The 14,071-nt window shown below is 44.6% G+C and overlaps 1 protein-coding gene across 18 annotated transcripts in view; it reads left to right on the top strand.

Annotated features, from left to right (window-relative positions):
* Window positions 1–14,071, top strand: part of CAP (Cbl-associated protein) — a 1,014,121-nt gene that overhangs the window by 690,657 nt on the left and 309,393 nt on the right. For 17 of the 18 annotated variants that reach the window (XR_012887795.1, XR_012887796.1, XM_075881103.1 and 14 more), the window contains one exon: window positions 5,917–5,973. The exons of the other annotated variant lie outside the window; for it this stretch is intronic. Coding sequence is in view for 15 of the 17 variants with exons in the window: in XM_075881103.1 (XP_075737218.1) it covers window positions 5,917–5,973 (57 nt within the window). In the remaining 2 variants the exon portion in view is untranslated. The remainder of the gene's footprint in view (window positions 1–5,916; window positions 5,974–14,071) is intronic. 18 annotated transcript variants of the gene reach the window in all.

Genomic DNA, 14,071 nt, shown 5'->3' on the forward strand with positions numbered 1-14,071 from the left:
TTTTGTTTTCAAAATTCATACCTTATAAACCATATGTGCCTGTACACAATCTTGTGGAAAGGCACATTTGATGTACATACTTAATGACCTCGGCAGTTGCTAGACAAAATTTATTTTAAATGAAAACTTGAAGTTCTACTCGCTCATTTGGGTAGCTTCGCACAGCTCCTACACAGCTGTGATATGACCCATGCCTGGCTTTGCTACCATCACACCAGCTGTTGTAGTAGCTGGGTGTGGCGAGTTGAGTTGGTGAGCGCAGCGTGGCGGTGGCCTCTCCGTTGCTACTGCTTTAGCGCATGCGCGGCTTGGCATTACGTCACACCAGCTGTTGCAATAGCCAGGTGAGGCTATAGGCTGTGCGCAGCTGAGGCATTGGTGGTTGCTAGGCAATGATGCTGCAAGTTTAATCTTAATCCAGTTTTTATGTCATGAATAACGATGTTGCTGTTTAAAGGACACGGGCAAACTCCTATCGTTTCAACGAGCTTATTAAGCTTGTATGCCGAACATGTACACGGCAATTGCGACTTTGAAAACTGGGTTCCTGGAGCAGGAAGCATGCATTCAAAATTTGCATTTTGAAGGTAAAAAAGTTGTAGTTGGTATTTGTTTTAACAAAACATACAAGTTAGGAGAACAGGTGATTAATGACTTAATAGGCGCTCTCTTTCTAGAATCGGGATCGGACAAATTGTGTAGCTCTGCAAAAGCATTATGGCAAAGTCAGAAAAGAAAGCAAAGTTTATAAAGCATGAATATTATTTACGAGTCTTACATTTTGCAGAATTCGGCTAAGGCACTGTTGTAAAGTTTTTCAAAATATCTTGCACTGCTGAACGAGTATCTTTGTCGTAAATATTCTTTTGAAGCAAATGTTATGAAACTTGCCTCTTTTCGTGGTATTAAGCCTGTTACAAGTTCAGTGGTATGAAAATTAGATCTAGCCAAAGTTGAATGGGGGACAGGGAATGAGGCCATATGCGCACAAGACAGTTAGTATTCTGGAGATTCCAGGGGAATGTCTAGGTTAGCTTACAGAACTTGAAATAAATAGGTCTCACTGGTGTTCAATCTCGCCAAGTTATGCCAGTGACTCAGCGCTGCACATTATAGTTGTTTTGAAGCACCTGGCTCGTAGGTTGGCTTACCATGACTATAGTTAAGGGGGGACGCGGGTCTTAGATTGGTGAAAAATGGCCAAAAGGTCAATTTTGAAAAAATGCGATATTTGAAATTTTTAGACCTATAAGCACATGTCCTCAAATTGTGAACACTGAATTCGATCAGTAGATGGATTAAAATTGATTATGAAGTCGCCACGGGAGCCGCAAAACAACCCACGGCAGGTCAAATTCGTTCTAACTTCCCGCGCGCGCCGCCGGCGAGGCAGTCGGCCGATCGCTGCCATCTTGGGCTTGTTTTGAAGCTGATTCATTTGTGCGCATTTTGCCACCCTTCAAAATGCCGTCGCTTAAACAGAACGGCTGCCCTCGCCCCTTTTCCGGAGCCCCCTTCCGGGCCGCTGATTGGGCGGATCGCGCGCACACCAGGCGAGCCCCCTGTTCCTCGCTTCCCATTGGCTGATGCGGCCAAAGTTGCCCGCGCTTTTTTTTGTATATTGTTCATCGGCCGCCGGTTCCCATTCGCGCACATTGTTCGTCTGCTTCTCGCATGTGCCTGCTTGTGCTACGCGACCGCCTTTCCGTCTTTTGCCGGCATAATTGGAGACGCTCGTCTAAAGAAGAAGACGCGCCTAGCGTACGGCAAGAAACGGAGGTGCCCGTGGAACGCCCGCTAGAAGAAAGCAGCCGACAACGTGCAGCCGTTTTCGCCCCATGCCACCAAAGCGGCGCATTCTGACAACGACGCGCAGCCGCGGCCGCTTGTGTCCGAAGCAGTGCACTCTCCTGTGCCTTGCAAAAGCACCTCATCGGATTGTGTCGTCGTCGGATCGTCATTATGCACTTCCAACAGCATCCTAGACCGCATTGACACGGCGTTTTATTCGGCGGATGAGTTTGCTGAGTGCGCGAGAAATGCAGCGGGCTTGAAGGCATCACTCGCATCGCAGTGCGCGACGGAACGTAAGTTCGAGTTACTAGATATTGATCTGGAGGATGGTGGCAAAGAAAACGGGACAGAATTTGTTATTGTTGATCTGGCGGCAATACGCTCATTATTTGGACTTGTCGCGTGCCCAGAATGCGGTGAAAGAAGCTTCACTATTTCAAAGGCCAAGAAAGAGTACGGGCTGTGTTCGAAGCTCATAGTCACGTGCGGCAGTTGCGACTTTCGCGAAGAGCGTTTTTCGTCCCCACATATAGCTGACGAGACCGACGCCAAAATAAGGCCGTTTGAAGTTAATATGTGTGCCATGAAGGCCATCAACAGTATCGGCAAGAGGGCAACGGCTCTGTCAGACTTCTTTGCGGGGATGAATATTTCGCATTAAGGGCTTCACCATAAGAGTTACCAAAGCCACATGAATATAATGAAAGGAGCCTGCTGTGCGACTGCTGCCGAATGCGAAGCGGCGAGCGTTGCTCGCGTCAAGGAGCTCTATGCGGAGTTCGGCAACGCGCCGAAACGTCGACGTCATTTATGACGGCACCTGGCTTACGCGTGGACATAGCTCGCATATATGTGTTGGCTGCATTGTTGAGATGTATAGTGGCCTTGTGATAGACCATATCATGCTATCGAACTTTTGCCTGGCTTGCACCACAGGACCCAAGGAAGGAGAAGCAGGACATTCTGCCTGGCTCATTCAGCATGGCCCTCTGTGCCAGAAAAATGATTGTAATGCTGGCCAGATGGAAGTGGAGGCAGCACTACGCTTGTTTGAGCGGTCACTTGAAAAGCACAAGCTTCGTTATACGACAATGCTGTCAGACGGCGACAGCAGGACATTCCATGCACTCACAGAAAAAGAGGTGTATGGCTTCATAAAGGTGGCCAAAAAGGACTGCATAAATCATGTACACAAGCGTATGGGAGCTTCCTTACGTACCCTTGTAGAGAAAAAAAAAGCTCAAGGTGGCTCACTTGGTGGAAAGGGCAGACTTACGCAACAAAAGATAAAGAAGATCACCTCATACTATGGCTACGCATTGAGAAGCTGCAGGAACAATGTTCCAGGTATGCAAAAGGCTGTTCTAGCAACTTTGAACCACATTTCTTTAACTGACGAGGCACCAAAGCATGACCTTTGCCCTGAAGGCCCTAAATTCTGGTGCAAATTTCAGAGAGCTCTTGCGAAAAATGAGAAGCCGCCATCACACAAGGACAGCCTGCCTGATTTCGTAACTGAGGCATTGGAGCCTGTGTTTAGGCGGCTGAGCGACAATGCCCTCTTGGAAAGGTGCAGCGATGGGATCACCCAGAACCCAAGTGAGAGCCTGCACGCTATGATTTGGCAGCAGGCCCCCAAAACTTAGCATGCATCCTTGCGGAGCATTGAAAGGGCAGTTGCCGAAGCCATCAGCCGCTTCAACCAAGGCACAACCAAGAGCAACATAGAAATTGTTGAGAAGCTGGGCTACAGCGCTGGCAATAACTTGGTGCGTCGCAGCCTTGAGAAGGTCAAGGGCAGGCTGCAAAAATCGCGAAGAGAGCATCTCGACAACAGTTCAATAAAGGAAAGACTTTCAAAGCGTCACAAGCCAGCAGGGGACTCTGCTTACAGCCCTGGTCTGCTGTAAACAGTCATGATGGCAAATAGTGAGAATTTTTGCAAAAATAAATATTCTTGGTTTTAGACTTAAACATTGTGTAAATATATCGAAGGACAATATTATTACATGATTTTTTTTGTGTTCCTTTCACTTGCAAGGCACTGGAACGACCACAAAGTAAAAAAATAATCTCATGCTGAGTCAATGACTATTTTATAGTTCTAGAACAAGCTGTGAGCAGTATTCCAGGTGGGTACAGTGAAATTTAGCATGGCCATTTATCCTATAATATAGAGCTACAGAATGAGGTCATTAATGTCGCTGTAGCTTCAATTAAGCAAAAGTTAGTTGCTAGAGACTTCAAACGGGTTTTTCTAAGTTCGATGTTTTTGCACATTGCACTCGGCCTTACGGGGGTTTTTCCTATGTTAAACTTGAGTGAATGCGATAAAGTTGGTATCATTTTATTCGTCTTGACATGATCTAGGGGGTGATGCTATATCTATTTCTCTAGCATCACTTAAAAAATTACCATTGAAGATATTAGTGAGAGAAATTTATTGTAATATAGTGACCATAAGTGTTCGTCCGTTTTCTTGCTTATAAAATGCCTTCAAATGGACAAAAATAGCACCACCCCCTACAGCAAGTCTCCAGCATTGGGATTATGCATTCACTTTTTGGATTTAGCAAGAATAAATTGCCAAGAAGTCCCGTAAGAAGTACGTAATTAAGATTCAGACCTTATTTTCTAAATCACTTGAAATATTAAGAAACAAATTAGAGATTTGAAATCAGTATGAAAAACTAGCTTAGGTAGTGAAATTTGGTTAAGATTGAGCAAAAATTAAAAAAAAAAATTTATAACCCACGTCCCCCTTAAGGGATTTTGAATGCCTAATCAATTTCGTTGTAGTGGGGTCTAACGCCCGACCAAGTGCATGCAATTTTCGAGTTACTACGGCAAACTAGCTCCGTCGTGGGGTCTAACGCCCGACCAAGTGCATGCAATTTTCGAGTTACTACGGCAAACTAGCTCCGTCGTGATGTCGTGTTGCGATGGGTGCCTTCACATGTTTGCGACAATGTGCCATTATTGCTGGATTAAAAGCTATCATGTGCATGCTGATAAATTGTGAAAAGAGTAGATCGCTGACAACATGCCAAATTTATTATTGTCTTGTGTGGCATGAGGAAGCCATATAAGCATTTTGACCCCACCGGGGTGGTCTAGTAGCTAAGGTACTCGGCCGCTGACCCGCAGGTCGCGGGATGAAATCCTGGCTGTGGCAGCTGCATTCTTGATGGAAGAAAAATTGCTGTAGGCCCGTATGCTCAGATATGGGCGCACATTGAAGAACCCTAGGAGGTCTAAATTTCTGGAGCCCTCCACTACGGCTTCTCTCATAATCATATGGTGGTTTTGTAACGTTAAACCCCACATATCAATCAATCAGTCAATTTAGGAGCATTTTGAGACCCTCTTTTTTTGCTATCTTTTCTTCAACTGTGACAGCAATATCTGCTTTGACCTCATCGGGTGCCCAGAAGCACACTACGACGCACTTTGCACGATGCTGTAGACACTGCAACAAGCTACCACAGAAATATCTAGCCAAATCGCTGATAACAAGATCGACAATAAAATACAGCTGCTACTTCACTTTTCGCATGAGATGTGGCTGTAAAGAAAATAGTCCATAGTCGTTGCAGTCGTTGAAGTATGCGGAGATAACAAGCATCGAGAGCAAATTGCAACCTAAGCGAGGATTAGGGGTGCTACCAGTTTGCTGCAAATCATCATGCTTGATCCGGGCGATTTTTTTTCTAGTTTTCTAAAAACCTGCGACTCGACAAACAATGGCGATGGATGGACCTCCGCAATATTGAATCCTGTTTTCTGTTCTTCGTCGCTGTCGCTCAAAAATTGCAATTATGTGGTTATGCCTACATCTCTTTTTTTGGAAGAACTGGATGTGGGCATGAGCCTTTTATATAGCCATTGTGACTGTGGAGTGTTTAGTGTATTGAAACTGTACTGTACTTGTACTAGTACATCAGCCTTAAAATTTCATGTTAGTACTTCTTCAGGGATATCGCTCTGATGCCTTTGCTCTTGACTGCTTCATGTCCATAATATTGCATTAAAATGTTTATTGATATTCATGTTGTACTAGGGCAAATGTTGATATGTCTTAGGTTTTATCTGTTGATAGACACATCTTTCTTCTTGCTGCAGAGGGCCAGATTCCCAAGGGAGCCCTTTACATTGATGATCAACGCAACTATTATGCGAGTGAGTGAGATGTGTTTACAGATTTACACCAGCATTTTATAATGGCAGAATTTTTAGAATGCTGTGAGACCTTTGCTCTCTTCTGTTCTTCTATGCTGCTACAGTGAAACCTCATTAAACCGTACCCGCGTAAACAGCAACTTCGTTTTAAAAGTAGTGAAGTCAAATCCTCGACTCGGCAGCCATTGAACATAATGTATTTTGTATCCGCATAAGCCGTACCAGCTTATCGCATATGTATCGGTGAATAAGTAGTTATTCCGATTTTCGTTGCACACTCGCCGCGGCATGTCCTCCCCCACTGGGCGTCCCGACAGAACAGTAAGCCCCAGAGATCAAAACACGCCTCGCTTGTTTGTGTTGATGATGATGGCGCCTGTGTTGGTGGGCGCCATCTCTTGGATTTTTCTGCAATAAGAAACACTCGGCCGGCTAGGCTTCTGGTGTTGTCCATGCGATGGCGCTTTGCACAAACACGCAAACACGGTGTGCGCTTGCTTTGCTTTCTTTGTTCCTTTGGCGCGGTGCATAGGTGTTCTCTGGTTCATCCGTGTCGTACAGCTCTCGTGTCGTTTTTCACGTGTTGTGTATGTGTGCTTGTGCTGCTTCGTACTTGCGTCATGCCGAAGCTGGGACAAAAGCATCAAGTGCTGAAAATAGAGGAGAAATAGGACATAATTCGTGCTATTGAAAGTGGCCAAAAAAAATCGGCGCTGGCACGCGAAAAGGACCTGCCGTTAACCACGGTGTGTGGAATTTGGAATTTCAGAGAGAAGTTGCTCGGGAGTGCTGCTGCAACTGCGAAAAGGTGCTGGCTACGCAGTTCGGCGTTATCGGATGTAGAGGAGGCGCTGGTGAAGTGGCTAAAAGCTGCACGGTCAAAAAAGCTGCCTATCAGCGGACCCCTGCTCGTGGAGAAGGCCCTGGTTTTTGCCTCGCAGCTCGACCATGACAACTTCGTGTGCAGCAATGGCTGGCTGGCCAGATTTAAGACTAGGCACGGCATTACCACGAGGACTGTTTCTGGAGAAGGTGCTGCTGCTGACGTGGATGGCGCGGAGCAGTGATAACATGGTCAGCTGAAGAACATCTTTGAAGACTATGCACCTGATGACATCTTTAATATGGATAAATCGGCGCTATTCTTTAAGCTGCTACCAGACAAAACACTCGCGTTCAAAGGCGAGACATGCACCGGCGGCAAACATGCAAAAGACAGAATATCAGTGGCGTTTTGCGTAAACATGACTGGAAACGACAAAACTCCGCTCCTCATGATTTTAAAGTTTGCAAAGCCTAGATGTTTCAAAGGCGCCCGGTTGCCATCAGGGGTCATCTCTCGCAGCAACACCAAAGCATGGATGACGGCAAAACTCTTTCAGCAGCACATGCGCCTCATTGATCGTCGTTTTGTGGCTAAGAACAGAAGAGTTGTTATTATTTTAGACAACGCTTCGGCGCACGTCGCCCTGGACAACCTGACGACTGTGAAGTTGGCGTTTCTGCCACCAAACACAACAGCGATTGCCCAGCCCTTAGACCAAGGCATCGTTCGAGCTGTAAAACAGCTCTACAAGAAGAATCTGCTGCTCAGATTTCTTCTCGCCATTGAATGTGGAAAATTATTCTCCATCGACCTGATTGCCGCGATTCACCTGCTCGAATACTCGTGGCGGCAGGTTGAATCAACGACAGTTCGAAATTGCTTCAAGCAAGCTGGCTTCAGTGTGTGTGCGGGCGACGCAGATGACGCCAGCGACACCATCGACCAGACTCCGGACATCGTAGATGAAGCTTGCAAAACTGTGCTAGCTGAAGTGCTGGAGCGGCAGGGTGTTGCGGAAGGCATTTCCTTCCCCGACTTCAGAGACACAGACAGCGATGTGCAGTCATCTCCGGACATGTCCGACGAAGCCATGGTTGCCTCGGTTGTTGAAGTGTCGCCAAATGATAGCGATGAGGACGACATGGAAAGCGACAATACGGGTGATCCAGGTCCGACAGTGGCTGAAGCTGCGCATTGCGTCAGCGTCATGCGGGTATTTGCCGAAAAGAGGGGGCTGGCGGAAAAGCTGACTCACAGCATAAGTGAGTTTGAGGCCGCTGTCGTTGCTGCTAGGCCGCCGCGTCGTCAAATGAAGATTACATACTTTGTCACGCGAAGTTAATAAATTACTGCACGTTTTTTGTTCTTTCATCGCGCTCTCTGAAGGTTTCTTTTTTTGACAGGTAAGTGAGCAACCTGGCGCTATTTCGGTTAAGCAGTGCTACCGTTTAGTACGTACTTTTTCCGAGCTCCGGCCAACTACGGCCTAACGAGGTTTCACTGTATTTAAATTGGCATGTCGAAAGTAGTTTGCGATTCTAACGCACATGCACAAGCAGCACATTTTGGCACTGTGTGGCTGGTGTGTAGAACCTCTGAAACGTCAAAAAAAAAAATTGTAGTTGTGTTGCATTTGTAGAGGAACCTTTCAGTTCTGACCTTCTGCTGGGGTTATAGTGGATCTGTTAATATTAAGAATTGCATGTCATGAGATGCAGTAAACCATGGTTAAAATTGAATATGAACGGTCCTTTAAAGTACAGTCGACTCTCGTTAATTTAAACTGGAAGAGACCTCTGAATTTTGTTTGAATTATCAGAAGTTCCTAGATGGATGACTCTGGGTGAGGCGACACCACACATTATGATTAAGCCTTGATTTCATCACATATAACAGTTTTTTTTAAGTGTTTTTAAACCCTAGCTGCACATAATGAACAGAAAGCAGAGAAGTATGGTCCACATGTTTACTAGCAATTTACTGCTGATCAGACCTTTTAAAGAAATTGTGAATTGCCGGCTGCTTCTTTGCTGTAGGTATGTGCCTTCAGCACAACGCCCTCTATACTAGTTGAGAAGCATAACGGTTTACCATGCATGCATTTTGTTTCAAACATTTGTTTTAGCAAAGCCTTTTTTCTTGAAGGCCTGAGGTGCTTATTTTTCATTTTCAGACTGTTAGGATTATATAAGCATGCAAGTTTTTAAATAGTAGTGAGAAAGCAGCAGATGTTCTCTGGTATGGTGCTGCAAAAAGTATGAATTAACCAAATGATGAAATTCGAATTAAGAGGCTTTTAAATACATTGAAAGAATAGAGGGCCAACCAAAAAATTGAATTTCATTTGAATTAACCAAAAGTATGAATTATCAGAGTTTGAATTATCGAGAGTCTACTGTATATCAAACTATCTCGTGGTCCACTTCAAGATTGATATATCAGGGATTGACTGCACCTGAGTAGAACTAACCACAGGGTACAGTTTATGTGGCCTATCTTCTCCAAACATAATGACCATGCACTTCACACCTTATTGGCGTGGCTCACGCAGCAACTGAAGTTTTCTACATTAGAGCTGGAGCGCCATGACAAGGGCCGATTGAACTACAGTACACTTTTGGTAAATGGAAGTCATTTAGGCTGCTCAAATATGGCTGGTTTTGTGCCACATTTGTGGGTGGAAGCCGGCTGCTGTTTCTAGGAGAAGCTCGGGAAGCAGGAATATTGCTGTCGTGCATCCACTACGGAGCTTCAAGAAGTGTGCTTCGAAGCACTTTAAGATAGTTTTAGAGCAGGTTTCTTGGGTCAAACATTATTTGAAATTTTTCATTTCTAGTAAACTGAAAATTTTAATGGTTTTTACTGAACAATCAATGTTGATGAATCAACTGCATTTACCACTAATTTAATATATACAGTAAAACCTAGGTAATTTGAAGTCACTGGTACCGTGAGAAATCTTCGAATTAAGCTGGTTTTCAAATAACAGGACACACAAAAAGTGGAATTCAAGGAAATTGAAATTATTTGAAGTATAATCAGGGCTCGTAGTTTGCTTTGCCGGCTAGTTTGCTGCGCCAAGGATTACGTTTTCTAGAAATATAAGGTCACAATTTCGCTGCAAACAAGGGGGAACGCCAGGCCTTGCTGCTGCAATCGCTAACAAGAAGAAAAAAAAGTGATCAGCTTCAATTGTACCTGTGAAAAATAAAAGATCTTCACTGCAACATAGTAGTGACACGTGGGCATCGTGTCACCTGCTTTTCGCAGCATCAGCACGTCATGATGCGACCATTGGTCGATTCCTTTTAGTAAAATAAAGATTTTAATAATAGACAGTATAATGAAGTTTACGATGTTTTCGCTGGAAAACGTGATCATTAAAGCTATAGAACCTAGTTTCCGAAGTTGGCATAGCAGCCAATAACTCCGCCAGCAGTGCAAGTGCGCAAATTGCTGGAGCAACCAGCACGCGGAGGTTAACATACATCACGAATTCCACCAGGCTGTCCGTTAATAATTTCTTTATATTCCCAGGAAGAATGGGTGAATAATGACTCCCCGAGTTTCCGAGAAGCTTGCGACATGCTGCTTGCGCATCTCGCTGTGTTGCAGCGAAGCACATTTTGTTTTCCAAAGGTGCACATTTCAACCGATCAGAGACTGGGTTTTTTTTTACAATTTTATTGTTCGTGCTGGAAGTATCGAGGCTGAGATACTTCAGCTGCCATTTAGTAGTGTTGCTACAGTACATTTCCTAGTGGCTCTAAAGGGCTGTCGTTTTCGCGGTTTTTCAGTGAAATCGTGATCGGGAATTGGTACACTGCACCGAAGGTTTTCGAATTAATCGAACTGATGCTGGCCACTGCTTCAAATTATCCACTCAAACTTACATTACAAAATACGTGACCATTGAAGTACTTCGAACTAAGGGGAATTTTGAAGTAACTGTGTTCGATGTAATGAGGTTTTACTGTACATGCATATTTTTCCATTGTAGAAGCATCACACCTGACCGAGCAATAACTCGGAAAAAACTAAAGATTTGCGATGCCTTGGAGAGCTACACTTGACTACACAAGTTGGCAAAACTTGTGGAGCTCACTCGGACTCACTCAATGAACATATTTTGGGCTTTGGACTCACTCAGACTCTCACTCGCCAACGTATTGCCGAGACGGACTCACACTCACGAAAATTTTCTTCAGTCGAACTCGCTCACTCAAATTCACCAAAACATTACTCACCCCAGCTCACTCAGACTCAGAATCGCGGCTTTGTCTGTGAGAGTCCGCTCATGAGTCTGTTAGTCTTCAATGAACTCTTTCAAATCTGGTGTCTATGCTTTTTTACACCAATACTGACTTAATTAGAGCTCTTCTTGGCATCGATTGATATACAGTCAAACCTGCTTATAACGAACCTCCATATAGCGAATTCCTCTATGTAACTAAGTTTTTCTGTTCCCTGCCGTCGCTCTATTAAAGCACATGTATTTTTGACTTCTATGTAACAATGTAACTGCGGGAGACAACCTTGATATAACGAATTTTCCCCACGGACAATCTAGGAATTTTGCTCCGCATTTTGGCATTTTGCTACGAGCATGCATCTTCTGCGGCTGCCTGACCCCCACCCAAGCGCGAACCGACGACGGCGGGTACGCCGCCCGCATCCGCGTGAGGCCTGCGCCCTACCAGCAGGCGTTGCCCCTCCTTCTCGCCGCCACAATCACATACGCTGGTGTGCCCCCCCCCCCCTCGTCATGGGGCGACATGTGCTTATCTCCCACGCGTACTTTGCCCTGCGAATGCGAATGTGGAGAGGGGGGCTTAGATGCTTGTGCGTGGGTGCTTATCCTTCGTTGGGAAGAATCGCGCGCCTTTGACTTTGACCGGAGCGGTTGGGTTGCGTTTGCCGTGCACACAAAGGTCACTTCGCTCTTTTCGCGTCCCTTCACGTTGAAACCGCACTGATACTCGCCGAGATAGCAAGCAGGCCAGGGATCCCGACCATCCTTAGTCCAAGTTCAGTATTGCTACTCCAGCATTTTCCCCCCACCTCCCCGCGTTATTTCATGCTCGTTTAAGACAAGTGGTTTACTTTCTTTTGAGTATTCGACGGCTGTTCTAACGCGCGGGAGATGTTATCTTATGCACTTTGCAGACGATAGGGATGGACTGACTCATATGATGTCTGCTTCAGCAGCGCTCGCGCACTTTTACTCGCTCGTGAAAGGTATGTTGCGCGGGGGCGTGTTATCAATTTGGACTTGTTAGGGAACATAGCGGTGACAGCAAACACCCGCTGAGAGTGTCCATATAATTGCTATCGCAATAATAACGCAGTTTTTTACTGTCAAGTAAGTGTTTTGGGTTAGCTCTGCCTTTATTCCCCCTTTTGTTTAATTTGTGCATTTATTTTCTGAATTTTCTTACTGAACCTGTGTATAACGAAATTCTCTTTATAACGAATTTTTCCGGGCGTTTATCAATTTCGTTATATCCAGGTTTAACTGTAGTACCTTCAAATAGAAGTGAGTTATTTTCATTTTTCATTTTTCATTTTTCTTGGAAAAGACGACAACATTATATTTATCAGAAACTTCCCCGAAGAGTTGGTGAGAAGCACATCTCTCTACTTAATTTCGATAAATATTGAAATTGTGCATGAAGGACACTGCTGTGGGATATGTGGGAGTAGTCCTGACGGCAGGTAAGGCTGATAGTAATGCTGAAAAGTGTATAGATAAGACCATAAGTCGGGGAAAGAAATATGAATTTACTCGGACTTAGACTTGCCAAAATTTTCCTGGGCTGAACACTGTTACACACGCAGACTTGCCAAAATGTTCCTGGTCCGCACTCAGACGCACAGCTCGATTCGAATCTGAGTGAGTCCGACTGAGTTCTCTGACCAATGCCTTTGGACGAATGAAAAAAGATTCGTGTTAACAAAACACCACTGCTGACAGGAACAACTGAAAACCAAAAATAATTGCTCATCAAAGTTACTTTCTTTGTAAACCCAATAAGACTTCATGAAAATATTAAATTTAGAAAAGTGCGTATTCCTGTCATTAAAGTGCCACAGCCAACATGAGAACCAAGAGCAATATAGAGATAAGCCATGCACTGCATAGCTAAAACTGACTACACTTCGGAGATTTTTTTTTTTAATGTTCCCAATAGGAATGCACAACTGCTGACCTATCCAAGTGAGAACACAACAGAACTGAAATATTTACTTTGTCGCAATATGAAATAAATGGACATTATTGGCAGGTTTTCACCGTCCCTGTCATTTCCTAAAGTCCTAATCGATAACACCACCTCGCGCTGGGCACAAATTCCGCTGAAACGCAGACTAAACAAGACGGTCATCTTCATTATAAGAAGGGTGCATGTGGTAAACACCTCGTGTGCGTTGCTTGCCATTGATTGCTCTTCAAGCAGAGAGAAAGGCCTAGTCTTTCGTATGTAAGGAGCATGATGAACACCAGGGAAGGAGAGCTGCGCTGCTCGAGCCCCAACAATGAACTTTCATTAAAAGAATGTGGTCGCTAATGCTGGCATGTGTGCTATCTTGGCAAAAATGATCAGATGGTCCACTTACTTCGTGTTATGACAGACAACACAAAAACTGCCCCATCGCTTCCTGGAGTGGCCGTATTCCTTTACTAGCGTTTCAAAGTTACATGATCAGATCCAAAGAGGTTACCTGCTTTCTCTAATACAGTAGACTCCCATTAAATGAAACTCGCTTAAACGGAAAAGCCACATAAATGAAATTATCTAGGCACATTTGGTTGGTCTCCTATAAATTTGATGATAAAAACTTTCGGGTAATCGGAACATTCTTTTTTGCTTGCATCGGTTTAATGAAACTAAAACGGGCAAAATACATGAATGCGGATTGGCCACAGCAGTCTACCCACTATGAAACAAATGCTAAAGCTAGTCTAGCCAAGCCAATCCAGCAATCGCACATGTCCGCGCACGCCGAGCAGCAAACGATCCATCTCATTTCCATCTTTTTTGTTTCCAACTCGTCGTGAACTTGAGATGGAAACAAAAAAATGGCAGCACAATGCACTTTTGCTCGCAACAAAAGTCAAAATCTTTCAAGAACTTGACCGCAACAACCTATCGAAGACAGAAATTGTCAGCAAGTTCAATATTCCCAAGTCCACACTGTTGAGGATACTCAAGAACAAAGGGAAGATTGAAGAAGCTGCAAAGCTTGAGAACTTCGCCACGGACTGAATGCGCA

This window comes from Rhipicephalus microplus, chromosome X (genome assembly GCF_043290135.1).
Source record: "Rhipicephalus microplus isolate Deutch F79 chromosome X, USDA_Rmic, whole genome shotgun sequence".
In the NCBI taxonomy this organism is placed as follows: domain Eukaryota; kingdom Metazoa; phylum Arthropoda; class Arachnida; order Ixodida; family Ixodidae; genus Rhipicephalus; species Rhipicephalus microplus.